The sequence below is a fragment of the Centroberyx affinis genome, unplaced genomic scaffold, assembly GCF_046629955.1.
Source record: "Centroberyx affinis isolate AG114_WGS23_722 - 3 ecotype Tasmania unplaced genomic scaffold, CSIRO-AGI_Caff_v1 ptg003708l_1, whole genome shotgun sequence".
NCBI lineage: Eukaryota > Metazoa > Chordata > Actinopteri > Beryciformes > Berycidae > Centroberyx > Centroberyx affinis.
In genome coordinates this window covers 1-26,336 of record NW_027281598.1, presented here as the reverse complement: position 1 = coordinate 26,336, position 26,336 = coordinate 1, and the positions used below count along the sequence as shown (strand labels likewise).

Genomic DNA, 26,336 nt, shown 5'->3' with positions numbered 1-26,336 from the left:
TCCTACTGCATCCTCAACTCTATGTAGTGCGATATTGGACCTTTCTTCAGAAGAGAGAAGGCCTCCAGTTCTTTGAGGGATGAAGGTGGAAATCTATACTTCCTATGATGTTTAGATCTGTTGATTGGGGCCATGGAAGGAGTCTGACTTCATCCTGCTGTTCATGAAACCAACAGTGTGTATGGGGGCATTATCACCTTGAGGGAGCAGTGTTTACACCTTAGGGCTCATATTCCTTGGCTGTTATATGACCATGCAGAGCAATCATCAGAGCTAATGACTCCAAGTAAATGGCTGCCAATACCATTACAGATCCCCCACTATGTTTAAAAGTTGGCAGCAGACATTGTTGGTTGAGGGCTTCATCAGACCCAACAACCTTTCTTCCATTGCTCATGGCTCTATGTTTTGTGCTCCTTATGTCAGGTTAAGTGACTTGGATTTTTTTCATGTTTGGCACATATTTTCATTATTATCGATTAGGTTCCTCTTGCCACATTCAATAATTCTGTGACTGGTGCATCTGCAATTTGGGCACCAACTGTTTAGCCTCTTTGAAACTCAGTTATTTGCCTCATATTGCTTTGGAAATTCATATAAAATAGATTGTCAGACTTCTTTAAAAGGGAAAATCCACCCTAAAATATTAAAATATTCTGTCAAAAAACACTGAATCCACACGTTAATTTGCAATGTAGGTAACTGCTCATTTAATGTATTTTATGTATTTATATAAGTGCACAGTCACTTCATATGTCCATTACAACAATAATGCATGTGAGAGTGGAAGCTGATGAATATACAGAAGACATTTAAACGCTGCAGTTGTCTGACGCCCTAAATCTTAACCTAAATTCACAATTAAGTGACCCATCCGTAACACCAATGCAAAGCACAGGGCCTTTTGATATTTACGCTTATGTCACATGATCAGTCAAATGCTGGCGTTTGGCATTAGTTGATTAGAATTACAGTGATTTCCTCGAAATTGATTTCCACATTCATTTTGGGGCCTCGCAGTCTAGGAAGCGCGCTTATGAGGAAATTTGCTATGACTTGAGTGACAATAAAAGCTCGCCGCGAGGCCCCACGTCAGGCTTTGAAAGCAAACGTGCGTCGTCTCCAAATCCCACTGACTCCATCAGCCAATCACATCGCATCCCGTCGCAGCAGCTGCAGCATCTTTCATTCAAAGAGTCAGAATGGAGTATCACCACGCTTCCGAGATGAACGTCGCCGCCAATGGGAAAATAGTTACTAACTACCTGAACATGTGCAGTGAGTCTCAGCATAGTGACTCGTGCAGAGAAGAGAAGAGCTCCAAGGACTCTGAAGATGCGGCCAGGCTGTCCTGCGTAGAGAAAGCCTACAGCACCATACTGACGGAGCTTGGAGAGGACACCGAGCGGGAGGGCCTTTTGCGCACACCATTACGCGCAGCCAAGGCCATGCAGTTCCTCACCAAAGGCTACCAGGAGACGACCCAGGGTGAGTATGCGGGGATGAGTTTAAAGATTTTCTGAGACGACAAAACAATTAGCAATGATAATCTACAGGATATCTTAAAGAAAATACTTACCAGTCAGCGAAACAGACTGCAAAAATATCCAGTATTTGATTTAGTCTAGTGCGTCTTAAAGTCTTAAAACGTGGAGAAAAAAATGACAGTGGGATGAGATTGTTGAAGTGTTTCCAATGCAAATCCACTTCAAGAATTGTCTTGAATCAGGTTCCATTATCTAGTGGAGTGATCCCCCTTATTTCAAGATATTGTTACTTGTTCCAAGAAAACCCCACTGACAGAGGAAAACATTTTAAGTCAATACTAGACTTAATTGCTAGTACATCACTGCATATTCTTGCAAGTATATCTTGAAAGTGAATAGAAAGGGTCTTTTTACTGTAAAACCCATCTCAAGCAGGGCTACTTTGCGCACAGAAGACATTTCAATATGGCCATAAAACAAATTGGATGGAGCCACACCATATGCTGAAAATGAAATGAACATCTTGTCCTCCTGGTCTTAACAGATTTAAGTTTCATAAATCATCAGGATTAACTGATGCAAAATCCTAACTGATGGACACATCAGTTGTCACTTTGGGTTTTGTCATTTGCTCCAGTATAAAGACTGGTGTTTACAGAACACTCCATCTCCACACAGCTATCTTGAACGACGCAGTCTTTGATGAAAACCACGACGAGATGGTGATTGTCAAGGACATTGATCTGTTCTCTCTCTGTGAACATCACCTGGTGCCCTTCTTTGGCAAGGTAATTCAATGAAAGACTGTTACAGCTCTGCATGTGACAGAGATTGATTGTGTCTGTGACAGGGATTGCGTGAGTTTATGTGTGTATGCATTATTTGATATATTATGTATTTTATATTACATATTATGATGTAGTATTTGTGTACATTGATGTTATATGCTTTGTTTTAATGTGTCAGGTTCACATAGCATACCTCCCAAACAAGAAAGTGGTTGGTCTAAGCAAGCTGGCTAGGTAGGTGATGATAACACACACACACACACACACACACACACACATATACACACACAGGCCTACACACACACACAAAGTGCAAACACACACGCCTGTCTCCCTGACTTTACTGTTCTCCCCTTTCAGAATTGTGGAGATCTACAGCAGGAGGCTTCAAGGTAAAATAGTGCCGATTGTCCACTCTTAACTCTTCTTCTGTGGTTTTCTGTTAGATTCACTGTGTTGTTTTCTCCACAGTCCAGGAGCGTCTAAGCAAACAGATAGCAACAGCTATCTCTGAGGCGCTGGAGCCGGCCGGGGTGGCGGTGGTGATTGAGGCTGTGTGAGTATTCGACCTTTGTCTCATACATAGCATACCAGGGTCAGATGTATAGGTGGGTTTTACTGCACCATGGCTATTCAGATAGGACCAGGCAAGATGGCAAACACCTAAATATAGGCCTATACTAAATGTTCTTACCCCAGTTGACCTCAAGGTGTCACTAGAAATCCAAACAAACGTTTAAGTCTAGAAAGGCCAAGCTGCAGTCAATTCACAGATGTTTTGAATTTTAGAATTGAAACATCTCAGCTTTCAAAATAGCCCTCCACGACTCTTTCTAGACCCACTTCCTGTATAAACCAGTGTTGTTAGATTTTATAAATCACACCAGGAAATATGAGTTATAATTATATTTATCTCCTTCAGTTGGCGTCTCTTAAACTCACAAATCCCTTAGTCTTTCTAGAGTTAAAAGGGGATCTGATTGTGAAAACATATACTGTACAAATTTGTCAGTGGGCCCAAGGCTTCTCTAATTTTGGGCCAAATTTGGTGCACAACATTATTGGACTGATATACATAAGAGTTGATAGGTTCACAGCATATTTCAGTCCTCTAACTTCCTTGTTTTGCCATTTGTATTGTGTGTTAGATTTCAGGACTGGCTGAATATGAAGGATCACTTGAAGCCAGCTTATGGAGAATATGGAAATAGAAAAAAAATACTTCCAGCAAACAAGATGATGTAGCAATTGAGAAGATAGTTTGGAGATCTACAGTCTCCCAGTCACCTAGATTTAGTGAAAATGTGGTATATACTGTATCTCCAAGATTCTAATGTTAAATGTCTTCTGAATCCGTGCAATCAGTGTAATTTCATCTGCCTCCTTTGTGTACTCCAGTCACATGTGCATGGTGATGCGAGGTGTGCAGAAGATGAACGCCAAGACTGTAACGAGTGTCATGCTGGGAGCCTTCCAAGAAGATCCCAAGACCCGCGAGGAGTTCCTCGCTCTTACATGGAAGTGAGAAGTTTGAACCTCAGCAGGCAGTTCCACACAAGGAAATGTCCACAGTTTTAACCTGCAACACAGTCCCACCTTTTGATTTTCCCCATGTGTATCTCTCTTTTTTATTTAAAGTGGATTGCTGTTTCACCTTTCTTCATTTGGGATTTTTGGTGGGTTTTACGTAAGTTGATACTTTGTCAGATGACGTATCTAAAAAAAAAAAAAAAAAAAAAAATCTCCATTGGAATGTAAAGTCTGCATGGCACATGGTACTTATTGACAGAATTTATGTTATTTCATTGTATTGCTCCATTTAGCTGTACTTCATGACATTAACTCAACTTCAGCTTTAATGGGGCCATTAAAAATGTGAGTTCTTTGTAATTAATTGGTTCATGAGCAAGTTCTTCAGAATTAACAATGGGTGCAGATATTTTATTGATGCAAGGCTACAGGGTGATTCAGCTACAATTTACAATGCTAATTTAAAGATGTTTCTGCAACTGAAAGTACAGCAGATTCTCATTTTGCTGATGAAAGTTTTTGTATCATTCCAGGGTCATATTGTATGCTTTCTGTGCTGCTTCTTCATACAATGCTTGCAGTGTAAGGTTGATAGAAATAGTGGATCATAGTTTTTTGATACATCAATTGTCATGTGATATGTATTTGCCTGTCCTGTCTGATTTCACAAATCAATAAAACTGCTACTATTGCTACTTTCAATTTGTTTCTCTGATTCTAGACTATAGTTGCTGATGAATTTCTGGGCAGGATGATGCAAACAGAACATTTAGACTCACTCTGAGATTTTCCAAATAGTTGTCATCCCAGAAAACTAATGTAAGATTAGGGTGCTCCAAGTAAGCCTTTAGATGAAGTACGGTGACCTAGGTTACAGAGACCAGGTCAAAGGTCACGGGTTTGTTGCCCCTACCTCACTGTAAATCCCTCTGATAAGAATGTCAGCTGAATGTATAAAATGTAAGTGTAAAGCATCAATCTCATAGGACAACTGAGAGGCAGTATAGGGTTTTCTCTTTCCTGGATATTGTGTAGGGTTACTGAAACCTTCAGTAACCCTACACAACAGACCCTACACAGAAACATCTCTGATTTATCCAGAAACAGGTTATAACGGCTTCAAAACCTTGAAACGGACATAGGCATTGTGTTTTTTCTGTGGTTTCAAATCTGGTTTTGTTTGACTCAGACGAAACCTAATCAGGCTCAGAGGAGTGGAAACTTCCAAAACTCTGAATTGGATTTAGACATACATGTGTTTTGTGCTGTTCAATTAAACTGGAGTGAGATAATAGCAGCAAATCCTACTAATAAACAGCATATCGAAAATGATTTAAAAAAAAAAATCCATATCCATTGCACTGGGCAGCTCCCATGTAAGAATGTGTGGAACTGTATATATGTGATGCAGACTGTAAAACTGGAAAAAGTGATCTGTCTCTTGGGTAGAATTTACAGCATCTACATTGTGCATGTAAAAAGTAGGACTTAAAGTGAGTGAGGTATCTACTGTACAGACATCGATGAACCTCATGAACTCATTGAGGGTCGTGTGCCAAAAAGTAAATACTTGCTACCAAAGTGAAACGTTGTTTGAGTGTCACCTTCGTTTATAACCAGCTGACCCGCTGATACAGATTCTTTGAAGAAAGAGTTCATGTGAGGCAAACTGAAATTCCTTTAACCTTCAATCAATGCGTTGAATCGATGGAAATGTCTGGGGAAAAGGCTGAAACTACATGTGAAATGTGACAAACGTACAGCATCATGAGTTGAATTCTACAATCCAGCTAAAGTTCAAATTTAGCCAACACGTTTGACACAGCTGACCTGGGAAGGAACCAACTGATTTTGGTCTTGGGACCTCTAATTTTAATGCTGAGACCACACGGACGCTCAGGTGACTGCTTCATGAGAAATCATATGGTAGATACAGTGAGTGTAAACCCCAGGGGTGCAGGGGGTACGGGTGCACCCAGGCCTGTGACAGTGGATGGGGGGCCCCATCACTGGCCCCCTAAATACAAAATGGGCCCCCTGGCATTCAGATCTGAATTACTGATGATTGTAGTTTGTAAAAAGTCTGTACTATCTTGCAATCTCAAGCTATGCCATGGGCATGTTCAATCATCAAACTTTATTGCAATGTTTCATTGAATAAATGTAATTTATGAATAAATGTAGGCCTAATTTCCCATTGCTGTTACATCATGGTGAAAAGAATGAAGCCTGATTCTTTACTTAAATTGTAAGATTAAGTGTCAGACTGTATTCTCTTGTGATGACTTGACACACCCCTGAAAAGATGTCACTTAGTGTGCGTTAGCTTGGAGAATAATGTTAGCTAAGATGCCTGATCACAAAAGTGGTGCCAAAAAAAGTCAGTCACACTTTACCATAAGTTGCTCCATCGTTATATTGGGGATTTTATTTCTATTTGAGTCAAATGGGTTATTGCCTATTGCTTATTGCCTTACTCGCCTTTCATTTCTAGAAATTAACCAAATGAACTAAAAGTGACTGCATCACTTCATCTGACACCTGGCTTTTTTCCAAATCTGATCCTTGCAGAAAAAGAAGCACATTTTTCCAGTTCTGTACTCAGGCTGGGAAAATGCATGTGGGGAAAGTGGATGGGTAAGACTGTAGTTTCTGCCCCTGAGCCAGGCACTTAACCCCCGACTCCTACAATAAAAGTGTCCCAACAGCAGAAGCAGCTCTCAGATGTGATTGTGTAAAACGGTATGAATGTGAAGCAGAACAGGAATTAAATAGAGCGTGCAAACCGCTCCCTGGATCAGGTACAAAAAAAAAAGAAAAAAAAAAGATGGAGATATTCTAGAGTAAAGATGTGGCCAGCAAGTGGCGCTCATGCTTTAGAGATGAACACAACTCATCCTCGTACAGATTGAGTAGTAACATCAGGAGAAAACTGAAGAAATACCTCACCAACTTAAAAGAAAAATGCAATCTTAACATAAATTTCGTGAATAAAGCATATGAACGTTAAATATGTGTCTTCATATAACCTCATAGCTGAATTCTGGTGACCTGCTTAACAAGTCAACCCAGTGATGTCTGAGCCATTACGCACATGAACACAGTCAGTTCCAGAAATAAACACTGCAAAAGTTAATTTCACAAATTGCGCTCCGCGGCCGATCCCGCTCCTCTCCCCAAGTTAAACCCTCCAAGCCGGCTTATTAACACAGTAAACACATTTATTGAGAAGAGAGGAGCATCATCAACGGGAGAATGCATCGGGCGGCTGCGGCACTTAGACCCTCGATCCTGAGGGTGGACCTCAAACGACACGTAAGCAAGCGAAAACGAGTCTCTTGTCTGGAGCGAGAAAGTCCTTCACCCTGCGGTCCACTCCGCTGCTTCAGGGTCAAGAGACGGCACACAGCGCAGGCCGGGACAGAGAGAGGGGAGCACCAGTTACATTAAAGCTTTAATCAGTCAACACGTCCGATTCTGAGCAGAACATTAAATGTCATAGAAGTCGTTTTTTTTAGCAAGTGTTGGCACCTTTGATTAATATTAACAAAAAAAAAAAAAAAAAAAAAACCTTAGAAAAAGCCAATAATAAATGCATAAAGATAAGTAGAGCCTGCATTTCGAATGTTTGGTTTGCGAGGAAAGTTCAGTCACACTTTGCCATAAGTTGCTCCATCATTACATTGAGGCTTTTTTTTTTTTTTTTTTTTTTTTTTTTTTTTACAATTTGAGCCATGTAGGTTTGAAATCCTGTTACACCTCATATATAACCTCAATTTCTACTTAAAACATAGTAGAATGTGATTTTCATACAATTAATTCCTATGGGATATCCTGTTTCTATTGTTGCTGAACAGAAATGACAGGATCGGTACATGGATGGTGGTCAGTATGTGTTTCCTCAGATTGTAAATACCCTTCGCTGTTATGTGAAAACCTCGTAGCTCCGATTTTGGTGCTTTTTGAAGGATTACATGGTTGTGTATGGGCTATGAAACCCTTTCAGAACCCATTGGATGAACTCAAAATTGCATGGTGCTCAAGCTACAAGCAGCTGTTTTCCTTGGTTCCTGATAAGCTGACATTTGGGAGATACGAGGTTTCCACCCGAAACAGTCACAGGAGTGCTGGACTACGGTCAGATGGTGGACTGTGCTCGTACTACAGTGCCTGATGGGAAAGTGTGCGTGTCCTGTGCTTCAATCGGCCTTGTTTCCGGGGGAGAGGGGCGGCGTTCAGAGGCAGAGGGATGTGCTTTGTTGCGTGGGGTCATGAGGGGACGCAGACTGTGCTTCGTGTTGTGCATCAGATATACAGTATTAGGTCATCTTAGCCACCTGACGGTGATGAGAGCGTGTGCATTTGATTCTTTGGGCATCGGATATGTAACGAAACGAGACACCATGTGGAAAAACGTGACACCTACTCTTAAAAAATGATGGATAACAAAAAAATGATAGTACTTTTTAAATCACAGTATGTAAATGTAATACTTTTACACACTGGATCATCTATATTTTAGAGATATTGAATCATAAACTTCAGGTAATATATATTTTGGATATATAGTGTTTTGGAATAGACCTCTTCAGTTCTAACGTCTGAGCTGGCAAGCCACACGACAAAAATCATAGGGTTTTCATAAGGGCTGGGAGGAAAAACAATACTCTCCAAGTATAAAATAATATAGTTGCGGGTCCAAAGTCTGTTTTCTGAACCGCATTTCATTGGTTTGTTGTGTGTGTGTGTTATCCCACACACAAAGCAAAGCGCTTGGAGGCCAGGTGCAGAGTGCTATATAAACCCATCCATTCTGTCGTTATAATCGATATGGTTACAAAAAAGGAAGAAAAAAAAAAAAACAACCCACACTCACATACCATAACTTAAAAGGAAAAAAGCAAAATTCTCATATGTAGTTCCATCTTTGAAAAATTAAAATTTGTGAATATGAATGACTCCTTCAAGAGGTATAATTTGGAGGTCCTCAAATGACAAATAATTGGAGACAGACTTTGTGCGGCAGCAGAGTATTTGTAGCACTGGGTTGAAATCAGAAATTGTGCCCCTATACCCAGAAATCCACCTTGGGCACTATCACAGTGTCACTAAAGTCAGCCTCCCATTCATTATCAACGCCATTCCAGGCTTTTTCTCGTCAAATCAGGACGTTGGCAACTGTTAATTATTCACAAATCGAGAATCTAGCTTGAACCGTCCTAGAACTTTAGGAATATGAACTCTTTTCCCTTAAAACTTCAAATGTCCTTTTTTTGTCTTGTTTCATATGACAGCGTACAATAAGTTTATACAGGAAAAAGGATTAAAAAATGGTTATAAAAGAAGGTACTTTTGAGGCAAACACAGTCTTTCAGAAGAGATTGACTTGGGTTTTGTGCTCCTTTGGTAGTAAACTGCATCCTAAACCCCAGAGCTGGACAGTGGGAGAGAGTTGTGGCCATTCAAGAGCGCCAACAGCTTAAAAGCAGCTCTGGTTTTGTCCTTTTTCACTCCTTTAGTCTCTCTCTCTCTGGCTCTCTTCGCCGTCTACGCATTTTTCCATTATCTGTCTTTTTTATGCCTTCAGTCCAGGTTTGGTTTATGGGTTTTCGTTGAATGATTTCTGCGTTTATGTATCACGTGATGAGGCAGCAGTTGATGCAGCGGGGTCCCAGTCTCCTCTTCAGCGCTCCCTTCTTCCTCTTGGGAGCCAGGATGGCGATGATGGCCTCGTCGAACACCGTCTTCAGGCCCTTCTGGGTCAACGCTGAGCATTCCACATAGCAACATGCACCAATCTGAGGAGGAGGAAAGGATGGACCGTCAGTCAAAGCAATCTATCCAAACCCAGGTCTATCCAATTAGCAGTTAAAGCCGCACTAGGCAAGATGTTTATGTAAAAACACACCCATCTTTATCAGTCTAAAACACAAAGTGGGGCTGCAATAGAGAAGAACGTCCCATCTTCACTAATTTGGACTCCGTAAATTCACTCTATTTGCCCAAATGAAATCCTGGTGTTGGGTTTGGTTCCTTCTCCACCCACAGGTAGTGACAAATCAAAATTAGCCCAAATTTAGATTTTAGACCAAAATACAAACTGTCTCCTAAACTCTCCGTCCAGAGAAAGCTGGACTCACCAACGTTAGATCTTTTGCCTCTTTTGTCCCTTTGGTTTCCATTGGTTTACAGCAATAACAGACTGGGTCTATCCAATGGTCAATCAGTAGTTATTTAGGATTTCTAACCCTGACATACAATATGGAGGCCAGATGATCTGTGGACAACACAGTTGAGTGTAATTAAGGCAACATTCATGACTTAAAATACTGCTGCCATTAAGTCAAATCCTTGTAACTCTAATTTGAGCGATTTTCATATTTTCAAGTTTCATGACCCCATGACTCATGAAACCCATCTAAAACCTATCTGGCATTGCCAAAAATGCATGAATACAAGTAAAACGAGTCCAGATTGTCTTAATTTTTGAAAGGTTGACTTGTGTGTTGTAGGTTTTCCTCTGACAGCAGCGATTAATCATGGACCACATTTGGTATGTGCATCCTACAGTCACTCGCCCCACTGGACATCTGTGTGGACCCAGCACATATTCCTGGACTCATTTTGGGCCCGAAGAATGCACAGAGGTCTGAATTCCGACCGTTTCACTAAAGAAATGACATTCCTACGGAGACATTCCAGGGTCACTTCAACACACAGGAATCTAACGAGACCTGACAGCTCCAGTCTGCAACACTGGTGAAAAAAATCAGCTTCCCCCGCTCTCTATTCCACTAACTACATATTATTTCACCGCTCCAGGCAGACAGACAGACAGACAGGCAGACATCCATACCTCCTTCGCCAGCTTCTGCCCTTGCTCAGTGGCTATGGGCTTCTCCTTCATGTCATTCAGTTTGGCAATGGTCTTGGGGTCATCACGGAGGTCAATCTGAGAGAGATAACACACACACGTCCTGTTAGCTAGTTGAACAGGAAGGATGCACGATTACAGTTAGAGTGACAATCATGAGTATTTCACTAGATTGTAAACCATGATTATTAGGCTTGATGGTCTGAGAGAATTATTTTACTGCACTTCTGGCGTCTTCCATCAACATCTGGACTATTTGTAACAGCAGCGGATGTTCTAAATTAAATGTAATATTTCAATGCCGCCGATCAATACGGCCAATCGGATATGGAGGCAGCTGTGCGGTACTATTCTGAGCAACACACTGGCTTTGCAGTGCGCTGACACCGTGCTTCTAACCGTAGCTTTGAGCTGTCAAACAGTTGAATTGTGTAAGCGAGTGCGTTTTTGTTCGGTTTGAAACAAAGCCACGTTGGCCCACACTTCCTGCTCTTGTGCAAAGTCATTTCACAGCCAACCACAAGGTTCCTCACTCTTTTATTCATTGGAATGCAGAGCACACACAGTTCATCCACACACACACACACACACACTCCCTATCTCACTAATAAGCAATTACGGCAAGCGCATCCACCTGCACAGCGCGCAGGCCCCGCCGCCGCAAATCAGCACAACTCTGACTGGGAAGCAACCTTAATTAACCCATTTGTGGGTTTGTTTGATTTGTGGCAGCTCTGGTCCCTGTTATGAGTCTATGTGTACATATCAGTATGCAGCTGAAGAGAGGAGAGCGAGTTATGACGGGAACTGATAAAAGAGCAGTAAATATCAGCTGACACCAGATAAATCAGACACCCACTCCATCCTCCTCATCACTGCTGGGCCTTGGCTTCACTGGTGTGCGGTTGCCAGGGAACACAGACTGAGAGACTCCCACTAGCCGGTGCTCGTTTTTAAGAGTACATATGGTATTGGCAGTGGGTTTGGAGGTTTGAGCAATGAGCTAATATTTAGGATTATGTCATTACTTCAAAACTACTTGTGCATAGTTGATTTTTAAGACTTTACCGATCACTTTTTAACGCTATATCACCTTTTGACATCATATGAGATGAAAACAAGAGGTTCCTATTGGCTGTTCCAGAGTCTAGATTAAAAACAAGAGGTTCCTATTGGCTGTTCCAAAATCTAGATTAATAACAAGAGGTTCCTATTGGCTGTTCCAAAGTCTAGATTAAAAACAAGAGGTTCCTATTGGCTGTTCCAAAGTCTAATGACAAGAGGTTACTATTGGCTGTTCCAAAGTCTAGATTAATAACAAGAGGTTCCTATTGGCTGTTCCAAAATCTAGATTAATAACAAGAGGTTACTATTGGCTGTTCCAAAGTCTAGATTAATAACAAGAGGTTCCTATTGGCTGTTCCAAAGTCTAGATTAATAACAAGAGGTTCCTATTGGCTGTTCCAAAGTCTAATAACAAGAGGTTCCTATTGGCTGTTCCAAAATCTAGATTAAAAACAAGGGGTTCCTATTGGCCGTTCCAAAATCTAGATTAAAAACAAGGGGTTCCTATTGGCTGTTCCAAAATCTAGATTAAAAACAAGAGGTTCCTATTGGCTGTTCCAAAATCTAGATTAATAACAAGAGATTCCTATTGGCTGTTCCAAAATCTAGATCAAAAACAAGAGGTTCCTATTGGCTGTTCCAAAGTAGATTAATAACAAGAGATTCCTATTGGCTGTTCCAAAGTCTAGATTAAAAACAAGAGGTTCCTATTGGCTGTTCCAAAGTCTAGATAAAAAACAAGCTATTTAAGTAATAATTATCATTATTATTATATTATTGGTAGTATTAATGAATTGAAAGCACTCACAAAATTCCATGAAATTACATTCATTTACATCCTCCTGTGACTGTCACTCCTTGATGATGCATTTGCATTATGCAGCTGTCAGTTTTAGGGCGTTTTCACACACCTAACCCTGTTTCAATCCTACAGTGATCTTGCGCAACTACAGGAAGCGCTGGATATTATGGGTTAAATACGAGAGTCTAATATCACAGAAACATGCTTATATTGACTGTTGTTAAAGAAACCCCTGTTCTACAAAACTGAATTGTCAAAGCGAGAAATTGAGTGAAAAGATATGAGTTATTTATTCAGAATCTCATTCTATAAGTAGTGAGATAATCCTTTGTTATACATGAGGACCACCACGATTCCCACAAAGTGTCTGACAGCTAATGTGATGACAGACGCAGGTAATGCTGATGGTCCATGTTGGTTTACCCTGGAAGAAAACCTCTTCCCGCACCAAATTCCACAACAGTGAAGGAAGAGATTGCTCCCATGTGGCTTTTGTTGATAAATTATGGTTTGCTTGAAATTTTGCCATGTGTAATGATCATAATGCATGAATGCAGGCGAGTTTAACACAGACCAAAGCCAATAGACTCTGGGTTTAAAAATTTCCCTCACATGTGACACAGATGTGATGTTTTCTACTCAGTGTAATGAAGTTGCATTTTTTTTTTATTCTGATCTGGATGTGGTATGCAACCTACATGTGACTTGTATTTGAACACTCAAATCGGAATTTGTCAGCATTGCCATGACAATAACTAAATCCCATTCATCTGTCATAATTATGGCGCCCATGACAGCTTGGCTGAGCCAACATGAGTTAGCATGGAGGACAATGAGACACAACAATGGAAAGAAAGTTAAATATTCCAACTTGATTGATGCTTGAGTTCAGTCAAAACTGAAAGGCTCAAACCAAAACGGTGACGTCTTTTGTTATTGTTACCTGCACATGCGTGTCTTCTCAACATCAGTTAATACTGGTATCATATGGGTTACATCCAAGAATAGATATGAACAGTCATGCCATAAAGTCAGATATGAGCATGAATTCGGAATTGAGCATGAAGGCCCGCAGTGTGGACGCAGCCACAGAAACTGACCTGGGTGCCGATGAGCAGGTAGGGCACGCTGGGTGCGTACTCCTGCAACTCGGGGACCCATTCCTCCCGCACATTCTGGAAACTGGCCGGGTTGACCACCGAGAAGCAGATGAGGAAGACGTCGGTCATCGGGTAGGACAGCGGCCTCAGGCGGTCGTAGTCCTCCTGCAGAGGGAGGGGAAGGGAGCGGTTAAGGTTGGTATTTGGGGTCAGAGGAGGACAGGGGTCAGGGGTCAGGATGGCAGAAGAGGGGGAGCAAACAAACTCGATCACCTCCGTTTTGTCACATCCGTGGAGTTATTATTCATGAATTATTAAAGCGTATGAAAAGTGAGCTCCATACGCAGACACCCTTTTACTCTTGGCTGGAGCCGGGAGAGGAGAAAGAAAGAGAGAGAGAGAGAGAGAAAGTGGGAGAGAGGAGCGCTAACTTTATACTGCGCTTATCGACTGCGTTCCTTCACGCACACAGCCAAGCCACTCAGCTGTTTTATGCGAATGATGAGCGGTTTTATGACAGGCAATTGGAATTGAGTTATTAAAATGAAAGAATGTGCAAAAAGATGACCTTCACGTGAAAGTCTTCATTGGTCATCTCTTTCTCTCACTCTCTCTCTCTCTTTTTGACAGGGAAAATTAAGCATTACTTCACTTTTGCACTCCTTTAAAGGCATCGCCACAGGACATTCAGAACCAGACGCGCTGCCATCTCCGATATGTGCCCGGTGTAAATGGCTAATTCACATACGCAAGACTGTCCTCTTGTGCTCGAGATCAAGCGCTCCCTTGTCCGCGCCGAAGATAAACCCTTTTGACAGACTGTCCGACTCGAACACACATGAATATTCATGAGCCGTCTCGCTTTCGGTGACAGACAGTTCTCTGAGCGATGTCAGGACGGCCGTCTGCGGGCCGGCCTGAAGACAGTGGGAATCGATGGATCTCCAGGCCATTAGATATGATTCAACCTGACCAACTCGGACCGAGTGAATCAATCCGACGCTCTTGTCCGGGGCATTTATTGTCAGCGATCCCTGGAAATCAAAGCAAATTAGATACAATGGCCCCACTGTGCCAGAGATTCTTGCAATGCCTCGGACAACCAACCGCTGGCATGTCTCTCATTCTCTTGCCTTGGCCCAGTCCCATTCTGAACCAGAGACAGAGCCCAGTCTGCTATGGAAGGACCTCAAGAGACAACTCATTCCCATGCAAATGCGTTCAAGGGAAATGGTTATGCAAATCAGGCGAATGGCTTCAGATTCGTCCAACAGCGGTAGATCAGCCATGCAAATGTGTCATATTTTGTTGCCTGTGTAATGACTTTCAGATATATTGACTTTATATTAAATTGGAGTAGATGAGGGAAACAGCGGACCAATCTTCACGCCCGCGCTCGAGCCGTACATGATTCAAACTACTCCTCGCTGGATGAAAGAGAGGTCAACTGGATGTAATTCAAACATTTATGAGTTACTCATCCGCTTACTTCTAAATGACTACAGTATTTCACGAGTTTTAGCATGGAATAACTCTTCGCGGCTGTTTTAACCTTCTCGGAGCACCAGATGGGTCGGGTTTGGCACATCGGATGATTAATTGAGCGTCGGGAACTTCTGACTGATAACTTTACCTGACACTATCTGAATGCGGCAAACCCCACCCCTCTGGTGCTCCACGCAAGCTGAAACAAACGCTAAAGATGATGTGCACTTTATGACCCAGGGCTGACATTCACTTGTACAGTTTATGAAGTGAAGCGCCTGTCAATACTTCTCATGAAAACCTCAACATGCCATGAAAAAAAAAAATGCTGATACTTCTGTACCGCGTTCCAGCTCATTTTAACCGATTTGGGAGAACGTGTATCGGCATGTACATGTGCGCTTTCCTCTACCCCCGCATATAAATCTGTCACATGGGATCAAGTGTGCTGTAACTGTGTGTGTGTGTTCATGACCTTTGCGCCCCTTCCTGCACGAGTCAATCCTCCGATCCCCCCCCAGTGACCCACGGACAGAGAGGAACACAGTGTAAGCCACTCAGCAGTTTACTGTAAACAGGCCCGGAGGTTCTCAGGGACCCATCTCTGCCTCTCACACAGAGTTTTCCTCAGTACATTACATAATACAATATGTAGTGTATCCTCCTACATCGCTCAATGGGTGCAGCTTGGCACTAACACTGCCAAGGTTTGATCCAGAAATGTATACGCTGAGGCACTTTGGGAGAAAAGTTTCCACCGGGAGGCATATGTTATGTATGTCATTCTGTTTAATCAGCACAGTTCATACATCCCCGACACGTTGCATAACAGTCTCTCTGAAGAGCGTACAGTAAATATTATGATCAGGGGCAAAGGGAAGAAAGGATAGGCGGAGAAAAGGAGGAAATGAGAGTGGGTTTGTATGTGTGTGTGAGTGTGTGTATGAGGAGTTTAACTTATTCACGCCGACTCTCCTCTATACATGCCCATACATTTCCATCAGGGTGAGGCTCGGCATTTTTCACTTGGCTAGTGTGGGAGCTCAGCGGTGTGTGTGTGTGTGTGTGTGTGTGTGTGCCGTTGACTCAGTGACATATGAGTGCTATGATACCAGTGAGTCACCCCCTCCTCCGCCCCCTCTCTCTGTGTCTCTCCTCTATCTCTCTCTCCTCTCCTGACTCCGATCGCCTCCTCGGGGGCTCTATGAGCTCGCCGTGTCACAGAGTCAGAGACGCCCGCTCCAACATGGCCGCCGGCTATAAGAAAGCAAGCCCAGACGCAGACGCTTCCATCCGCCAACCTGTACATGTTCCAGAACTGGATTTAACCTCTGGAGTAAAAGAGCAATTTATCCTAGTTTCTGTTTTACCGGCCCTTTAATGGTGATTGATGATCATTCCCTCATAGCTCTAGCCCAGATACGTGCCATTCAAACTCGTATGGAGGGAACATCGTGCCAAACTCCATTCAAAAATGTGACAGTTTAATGCTGTTTATTGGCAAAGATATACAGTATATCTGGTAGAACATGACTTTTACATTTTACAGATCTTCTATTCAATTCAGCATACATCCACTACCCCAAATAAGCTTCAATACAATTTCAACTTTTAAGACTGGCTCGCCTGTTCTTCCCACAATCTTCTACCACCAATATTACACCATGTTCAGCGGAAGCAAGCAGCGTGAAGCAAATCTAAAAAATTGCATTGACATAAGTGCTGCTTGTTGGATTAAATGTGTGGCGAATTGAAGAGTGGCTGCTAACGATTCAGAAAAGTCCTTGAGTCATAATTTTAAGAGATGTTTGCCAGTAAGCAGATTACCAGATGAATGGAGTGTTCTGAATTTTGAATGGAGTTTGGCATCATGTTCCCTCCATACCAGAGGGAACATTATGTATCGGGGCGACACTGGAGTGCACATCCAAACGGCTGTAGCATGACTGTGTTACTGTGCAGCTGAGTGGCGACAGCCCCCCCCCCCCCAGCTGGGTGAAGCCATTTCCAGTCTGCCCCTCCACCCCATCACCCCCCACCCTCCACCTCCCGCTGGGAAGTCTGGAGGTCAACGGGCCACATTGGGTTGCTGAGTCAAAAACGAGTCATCAGACTGTACCAAACGGTGCAAAGACGGGAGGGGGGGGGGGGGGTAATGGGTGAAGTGGAGTGGTAAAAGTGATTACGGGATGTGCAGTTGAGTGTGAGAGAATCTGAAGGGGCGAGCAAATGAGGGACTCGGCAGCAACAAAGGTAGTGGAGGGGGGCGGGGGGGGGGGGTTAAGAGGGCAGGAGGAGACAGATCCCCACGGGGCCGCGACTCCCGAGGTCGCCCACCCCACCCCTCCAGCGTTGCCATGGGTACAACAGCACTTAGCATCCACTTCCTGCTTCCTCCTGCTTCCTCCTCGGGCAGCGATGCTAGATCTCCATGAGTGCAGCAGCAGCAGCAGCAGCAGCAGCAGCAGGAGAATGAATGAATAAGTAAAGACTTTTCCCCTCTGTTCCCCTCGTCACTTTCGGCAAACAGACTTCGCAGACCTTCCATATGGAATAATTCAATAGGCTGCCTGCGCCCGGGGGGGAGCGACGTGGCAGCTCCCAGACAATGGCAGGCAAGGGAAGGGAAGCGGCATCGGCGGCACACTAAGCTCAGTGCCGAGCTGTGATTATCTGGCTCCCGACGTGTGACACCCGCGTCACGCCGCGTCCGACGCGACAGCCGCCGTATCTGTAAAGCTCCCCCCCCCCCACCCCCCCACCCCCACACCCTCAACCTCTGCTGATAGCCCGTGAAACGGCAAGGCATTGTGGGAGCTCCAGCCATGCCAGGAATATAAATATTAAAGGGCGCTCAGAGCCAATAAAACATGTGTAGCGCGCGGACCAGAGGTTGGGGGGGACGGCGAGGGGAGGGAGAGTTGTGAATTGAAGGTGCAGGGGTTGGTTGCATGGGGTAATTGAGAAAGAGAAAGAGAGAGAGAGAGAGAGAGAGAGAGAGAGACAGAGAAAGAGAGACAGGGAAATGAAACAGAGAGGAATTTATCCACATTCTGGGCAATGCCGTGAGCCGACTTATAGGATTCCTGAGCAGATTTGCTACTTTTGCCCCCCCCCCCCCTCCCTCCCTCCTTCCTCCTCACTCTCTTTGGTTTTCCCCCCTCTGTCTCTCTCTTCCTCTTTCCCTGTCTCTCTCTCTCTCTTCCTCTCTCTCTTTCAGTTTCTCTCTCGCTCTCTCTCTCTCTCTCCGGGGCGCCGGGTCTTTGATCAGACGCTGAAGCTATAAACATTACCAGCTGGCCTTGTGCTCGGCATAAAGAGGTCAGCCGAGTTGGGGGGCGGAGGGGCAGCGTTTGAAGAGAAGTAACTCTACTCTCGGCGGCCGCTGGCGCCCACAGCAGACATCTGGGGGAACTTCTCCATTTCACAGACGCTCCGAATCAGCTAAAAACAACCCCTCCTGTGACACACACACCCCAATCAAACACGCCGGAATAGACAATAAGCCTGTGTTCCTCTGTAGTGATTCTACTACCATCTGTTTTCTCAGAAAAAAACACTGCGGTCACAGGTAGTTGTTTGGGTGGGGAAGAGAGGAGAAGGGGGGGGGGGGGGGTGGTGGCTATGATTTGGTATTCATAGACTTGTTCATTTAGCATTCATGAATGAACAACAATGGAACGGCTGAATATTCCCGAGTCGACCTTTCGGCGCTTTTCACCTTTCCGACGGACGGATCGGATTTCAAGCTCGCGACTCATTTGGACTTCACGCTGTTAAATCTGGTGCTGAGGAAAAGTGTTAACTGTTCCATGTGTGACTTACGTACGGTTTTAGGTCCCGGGAAGACAGAAGGTTAAAGGCCTCGGGGCAGAGAGAAGAGTGCATGGGTGTCGACTGAATATGAAAAGGTGTAGCACTTGCCATATTGTAGCCTAAGTGAGTCCAAATGTGATCTTTTAGCTTGTATCATTAAAATTCAGAGCAAAAATCACCAGAAGTGGATTTGGAAGCCAAAAAAAAAAACACATCAGAGGAGCATTCAGGACCAATGTTCCCTCTAACCTGTGTGTGTTTCGTGACCTACGCCTCATAGTCTAATTTATCACACTGACCAAGTGATACCTTATCCTCTACCCTCCTTTTGGCCCAGGAAATGTAGTCAATACTAATGGGTTTGGAAGTTTTGGTGGCAAATGATATTAGATGCAGGCCATTTGCCATATAGTAACACCTCTGAATGAGCTTCTGTTTGCAATGCTTGCTCTGTCTGTATGCCTATTTATGTATGCATTTATGGGTTTGTGTGTGTGTGTGTGTGCGCGCGTCTGTGTGTACATAGCCTCTTCTTCTGCTGAGTGGAAACATTATTGTGTGTGTATGTGCTGGCCAGTGCATTTTCAGTACAGTTTTAACTGAATGGCACATTGTAAAGAAAAAGCCCAGGCATTAGGCAGCCCTATTAACAAAACTGTGACATCACTACTGGACATAGGAGCGCTGTTCTCGACATAATAGACCTATTGAAAGCCCCTCACTACCGCCACTGTCCATGGCACACCAGACTTTGGCACTAAACCCGTGCGCGAAAACCCATCACCTGTTGCAGCTTAGTGTCTGGCCTGAATATGGAGCCTGTGGGTGTGTCAGAGGCACCATTGGATAGTTAGTGGTCCCAGGAGCACATGGGGGAGAGCGAGATAGAGATGGAGTGAGAGGGAGAGAGAGTGAGTGTGTGTGCGTGTGTGTGTGTCCTTGACATGCTCGGCACAGGGCCAGAGTAAAAAATAAACTGTACCTGACCGGCTGTGTCATACAGTCCCAACAAGTACTGCTTTCCGCCAACGTTGACACTCACTGCAAGGAAATGACAAAGAGCAGTTGAGAGAAGGAAGGAAAGGGTGGGGGGTGAGGGAGGGGGAGAGAGAGAGAGAAGGAGGGAGGGAGGGAGGGAGAGAGGGGGGGGGGGTCCCCTACCCCTCTCTCCGCTATGAAGGAGGCAAACAAGTGGTTTTGATTATAGCAACAGATGCAAGCCAATGCAATTTGAGAAAGAGTGCAAGAGGAAACGGGGAATTCAACTCAGACATATTCTATACATTTTCCTTCATATGTCATCATTCATGTATATGGCTTTTATTATGAGAAATCACGATAGATCGCAGAATAGCAATAGTTTACATACGGGATCTGTCTTTTATGATAAGGCATTTATTTGGGTGACGCTCGTGACAGACAGACAGATGTAGAAGTGTATTCTTACCTGCATAATGATCAAAGACCGTGGGTACATACTCCTCGGGAAAGGCGTCATTGGCATAGCTCATCAGAAGACACGTTTTGCCCACTGCACCGTCTCCCACCACGACGCATTTTAACATGATAGTGCCGGTTCCGTTTGCCATGATCCCGACGTTACCATCATCATCATCCGCCCCCTGACGCCCTGTTTTCCCGACCTGCTGCCGCTGCTGCTGCTGCTGGGCGGTGATCCCCGGACGGCGGGCATCACCAGCGTCGGAGCCCGACTGCGCGACGCACCGAGACGGACGGGAACTGCATCTCTCTCCCCTCCTCCCCACCGGTTACGGTACTCCCAAATTTGGCCGTAAAGGAGTTGCCTATCTTGCGGGTGCGCGGTGTGTACAGGGTCCCTCGGCTCTCAACAGTCCTAATGGGACTTCCCCTAACCCCCAAAAGCGATCGTGTTTTCTCCGGGAGGTGTCGCCGCTGCCGTCACCCCTGTTGAGCCCGGTCCGCTGTGCCTGCTCCCCGGTGTGTCCCTCGCCTCAGCTCCCCGGTCCCTGGCGCACTGTGGTGGTGGACAAGGTGGGTGCGCTTGCTGGAGAGGCGGGGCTAGGATTTGAAACCAAGGGGCTCTGGATAAAGTGCACACCGCCTGCTGGGGACGTGTTGACTTTTATACTCGAGAACTATAGTAATCCTATAATACATTTTAGGAGGATACTATACAAATATCATAGCAAAACTATGCCCCTATACTAAGTCCTTATAATAGGAATAGCCTAGAGATATTATAGTGATACCATAGGAGATAGGAAATTACCATAAAGTATGACAATGTCACTATAAACTATTGAGTATAGACTCACTATAACTCTCTATATAATAATATTACTGATATTGATCATATAAGAAATATATATAAGAAATACCATAAGTATGATAAGGTCACTATAAACTCACTATTGAGTACCATAGGCATATTATTAGGAATATTATAGGGGTAACACTTTACAAGAAGGGTCACTAAGTTAAGTTAATGCTTAATAAGTATTAACTAACCCTTAATTAACAGTCAACTAATATGTACTATTAACTAAGGTATTCATTTATACATTATTTAATAGTTTATAAAGATGACTATTTAATACTGTATAAATTAATACCTAAGTTAACATGAACACCATTAGTAAATGATTACCAGACACATTAGTTAACTGTTAATTAAGGGTTAGTTAATGCTTACCCTTAACTTAGTGACTCTTACTGTAAAGTGTTACCATTATAGGAATATTATACTGATTTTTTTTTTTGTGTAGACATACACCTGTCCTACCATATTCCATAACTGGTTATAGAAGAATACCCCACCTGTTTGATTAGATATCCCAATCCATTGTTTTGTCTTATAACTTATAATTTCTAAGTCAATACTAAGTCATAAAGTCTAACTGTAATTCTAAATCATAAACGCTCAGGCTCTAAATTTGGAATACTCTGTGCCTGTGCCTTTTCACATGACTGTGGTTGAGCAGATGAGTAGATGATCCAGGCTTACTACTGTGTATGTGTGTGTGTGTGTGTGTGTGTGTGTGTGTGGTGGAGGTGGTGGATGAATGAGAGATATGAGAGATGGGACCGGGGAGCCGCAGATGGAGACGCCACAGGAGGAGGTATGTGTTGGGGAAAGAAAGAGGGGAGATACAGAGATTTGACCTCTGTGGTGCAGTTGGCCAGGTGTGGGCTGTCTCCTTGAATTAGTGCACTCATAACCATCTTAATAAACAAGGCTCTCTACAAAGGGAAAGGAACATGCACAGACACACACACACACGCATACACACACACGCACATGCATGTTTCTCTGTCTCTTCCTCTCTCTCAGCTCTCTAAGCCAATGGTTCCTCAAGTAGGAGCCGGGAACTTCAGGGGGCCTAAGAAGGCTTCAGGGGGTTTCCCAAGTAAAATAACAAATAATGACATTAAAATAACAAATAATAATTTTCTTGGGACAACATCTTACAAAGCAAGGGTCTGTGGCTTAATACATATCTGAAAAAGTGTGGTAAATCTGGGAAACTCCTCTTGTATTTATATCTCTTTTCATATCCAGTTCTCAGCAAAATCCTGACACTACCACAAACAATCTGCTGCTTGCAATGTGATCTATCACACTATTACTGATATCCTTACTTCCCTATCTCTTTCAAACCCTATGTTACATGGTAAAATTGATATAAACAGTGGAAAGACGTGACTGGAAAGAAGATGAAGGCAGACAAGGAGACTCCCCATTAACAGCAAAGTTAAAATTCACATTTTCTGTCTCTTCCTACTGAAGCTGTCATAACTCTTCCTGTATTGCGCCAAAAAATACTACATCTTTGTCTCATCCACCATCACATATTGTGTTGTTACTTTTGAGAAACAAAGCATCACCATTACAATCTACTTGTCTTCAACTGCTAAAATGCTAACTTGCTACCTACAGCTAACGAAACTCTGTCAAGCATAGACCTACAGCTGTTTGTTTTTTTTATTATGTTTTTGGAGAGTTTTGTGTATTTTTAGGTTAGAAATGTGCTCAGAAACTTTTGGAATTTTCAAAAATGGACTCACAAAGTGTTACCTGGTGCTAAGGTTAGCTTATTAGCTATTGTTTTGTATTTGTCCATGGCCTGTTAGCATTTTGTGATTCTGAATCAAGTCACTATTTTCTAGTTGTACAGTTGTCTGATACCAGAAACAGTAAGTTATTACAACAACATGTATCATGTTATACGTTTCATTGAAACTCAAAATATGAAACTCAACATATGTCTTTTCATGGTTTTTGCATTGCATGAGAAAGATCATATGTAACAATGTATTCTTTAAAGTAGTTTATTAACTTTAATGATATCCGTTTCAACATTCGGTCATTCAAGCAGCAAAATAATAATAGGATACAGCAAAGAAAAAAATAGAATAGAAATATGAAAATAGTAAATGGATGGGTATTAAATATTAGCCTCAAATGACAATTCCAATGTTTGTGTGGAATGAATGAAAAGTATGAAAAAATATGAGTTACAGCATTATAAGTGTAAAAAAAGAAAAGAAAAAAAGAATGTCAGTCAAACATAATGACACAAAGAAAAATTAATGAAAATATCTGTTATATTGAATTACACAAAAAAATGAAATATCTACAGTATGAAAGAAGCGAGATAAAAAAAATACAACATTTTGGCACTCTTTTCACCTTCCCTTTGTTTCCGGGTTGGAGCTAAACTCCGTGTCCTGCTATAGGCTGATCTCTTGGTTGAAGGTCCCTAGACAGATGTGAGCCGTCCAATCAGCTGCAGGGGGGCGGGGCCGAGGATCCTCCTGCTATCATCACATTTGACAGCTGCTGCAGCAACTCACATGACCAAACAACAATTACCTCATACATGTAGTACTCCTGCTGAAGGTGTTGCATTGGAGACAGCGCTCCTCAGGAGGGGCTGGGAGGACGAGCAGCGAGGGGCTTTTAGCTGAAATGACAAAATTCACCATCCTGCAAGGATTTTCACACCTACCAAAAATCACTGTAATGCTGCCATAGTGTTGCTAGGGAGTGATGTGGTGTTAAATAAAAAGGTGGGGAAGCTATAACCTCCAGTCTGTGGTCATGATAAGGCAAACAACCACCAATATGTGAAAAAATCAACTATATTGTCAGAAAAACATTCATTTATCCTTCTTGTTTTGCCTTAAAATGCCCTACCATCATATAACTTACATCAGTTTGATACTATTTACTCTGATGTATACTATGAATTTTATATCATAAAGGTTTATATCAGCCTTAGAATATGGGAACACTTTATTCTGCAAATAAAAAGGTGACTCAATATGAGTTTATAGTGACTTTATCATACAAAATGTTTTTTTTCTCCTATGGTATCACTAGAATATTCCTGTAATATTCATGCAGGGACTTACGCTTATCCTTCTAAAATGTATTATAGGATTACTATAGCTGCTTTTCTTTAGGGACATTTTGTATATCTTCACACCTTCTATTCACAGGATGTATCATTTCATAGGCTGCCATAGGTTAGTGCTGGCAGCTAGCGGAAGACTTTGCTGCATTGGAGTTCATTAGTGAGCGGCTGACCTTATTTCCCATGTGGATGACATTTAATATCAACTGTCTATTTCTGTAGCAGACTAAGTTTAAAGGTGAAGGCTTCAATAAAATATATCAGTTCACTGCATTCTCTCAGTGTATTCACACTTTAGTGCTGAATGTAAACATGAAACATGCCTGTATGTTGTGTATTCGCAATAGACAGAATGCTGAGTGATATGTGAATGGAAATGAAACTCATAGCTCCCTTTATGCGTATTTTCTGACCGCTGTGAATGATTTTGAATTGAAATCAAGCACAATATGCAATAGTATACGATTACATCAGTCTATTTACAGTGGACTGCAGCCTGTGGCCGGCAAGTGCTTTGCCATTCTATTTTGGGAAGGGCAAACAAATGCAAGAGCTCCTCAGTCCCATGTCTCCTATCGCGTTTCCAGATCATATCGTCTAGATCGTATACTACGCACGTATGGGCACGCTTACACACACACACACACGCTTCCTCCCTGTCACTGGCCAACATCAATCACGGTCTGGACGCGCGCGAACCGAAGATGAGCCAGGAGACAGGAGAGAGTGGTGCAGTGCAATCACAAAGCTCTCAGATGAGCTCCTAAATTAGAGCGTGCGGCCGGTGTGGACTCCCTGGGAGGGTTTGGTTAAATTACAGGCCATATTTTTACTGAAGGCTAGGCTTCATCCCCTGCAACTGCCAGCAGCTGAGGACCATCACTCACACGCCTGTCTGCCCCCAGTTTGTTCAACACTGCAGCTGTGAACACTTGTGTTTGTTTGTGTGTGTGCGCGTGTGTGTGTGTGTGTACTTGGTGATCAAGAGTGAGTAAACGGCAACTGTTCCTTTGAAACAGTCAGGATTTTATATTGCCTGGCGTGTGTGTGTGTGTGTACACTTGTATGTAATTACAAGTAATAATTCACCGTGAGTGATTTTTTTTAACAGTGTAAAGTTGTTTTCTGGCCAAAGGGTTGAGTAATCACTGTATGAGATGAATCCAGACGTCAAGGTCCTAGTCTGGATCAGGTGTGTGTGTGTGTGTGTGTGTGGGAGAGGCAGACAGACAGAGACAGGCAGATAGGCAGACAGGGTGTGCATCGAGAAGCTGTCAACAGGAAAATGTTGGTCATGCTAGAAATGCTGGTCATGTCAAAACCTCACTAGACACCTCCATCCACACACACACACACACACACACACACACACTGACCCACATGAACTGCTCAGCTGATTAGGAGTGGGCGACAACATGCAGGGAAGTGATGGGTGGAGAGGCCGGACCTTTAGCCAATAACCCTGGAACACATGATAAAACCCATGATGCCACACACTGCATGTCGCACTGCTTTGGTAATTACTTGTGATCCACGCTGGACTCTCTGTAAATAAAGACGTTTTTTTTAGCAGGAAGTTTTACTGTTACGCAATCGCCGCTTTCTCCGAATAGCACCACAACAAGGCCAAGACACGCATGGTCACAGCAGACGCCAGCTGAATCATTTACAGTAAACAGAGAGGACTGATTAGCACCATGAATCTGGCTTTGAAGCGTGTGTAATGGAAAAAGCTCACATTTTACTACACAACTTCAAAAGGTTTGAATACATGGCTTAAAAAATGTCGGTTCTGCTATTACAAAGTGAATGGGGATCATAAGGGCAGCCATAGCATATTTCAAATTCTGGGAACAGTCGTCCTCAGTTAACAGTAAACCCACTGTTGATGATTTGATGAAGAATTATGAAATATATGACAGTTAACCCCTTCGAATACCATTTACCAGTGTTTCAATTTAGCTTTTTTGTGTGTGTGTGGTCTAATAAA

General features: G+C 43.1%; 2 protein-coding genes across 2 annotated transcripts; one reads left to right on the top strand and one right to left on the bottom strand.

Annotated features, from left to right (window-relative positions):
• Positions 1-1,202: 1,202 nt before the first annotated feature.
• On the top strand, positions 1,203-3,800 carry LOC139662089 (GTP cyclohydrolase 1-like). The gene is made up of 6 exons (XM_071540682.1): positions 1,203-1,488; positions 2,166-2,275; positions 2,454-2,509; positions 2,636-2,667; positions 2,747-2,831; positions 3,674-3,800. Exons 1-6 carry the CDS (start codon positions 1,203-1,205, stop codon positions 3,798-3,800), a joined length of 696 nt encoding a protein of 231 aa, XP_071396783.1.
• A 2,996-nt stretch (positions 3,801-6,796) lies between these two features.
• Positions 6,797-20,903, bottom strand: rhoq (ras homolog family member Q). Its single transcript, XM_071540680.1, has 5 exons — positions 20,395-20,903; positions 19,930-19,988; positions 13,647-13,811; positions 10,662-10,757; positions 6,797-9,603 (listed from the first exon to the last, which is right to left on the bottom strand). The coding sequence occupies exons 1-5, from the start codon at positions 20,534-20,536 to the stop codon at positions 9,442-9,444; spliced, it is 624 nt and encodes a 207-aa protein (XP_071396781.1). The 5' UTR covers positions 20,537-20,903; the 3' UTR covers positions 6,797-9,441.
• Between the last annotated feature and the right edge of the window lie 5,433 nt (positions 20,904-26,336).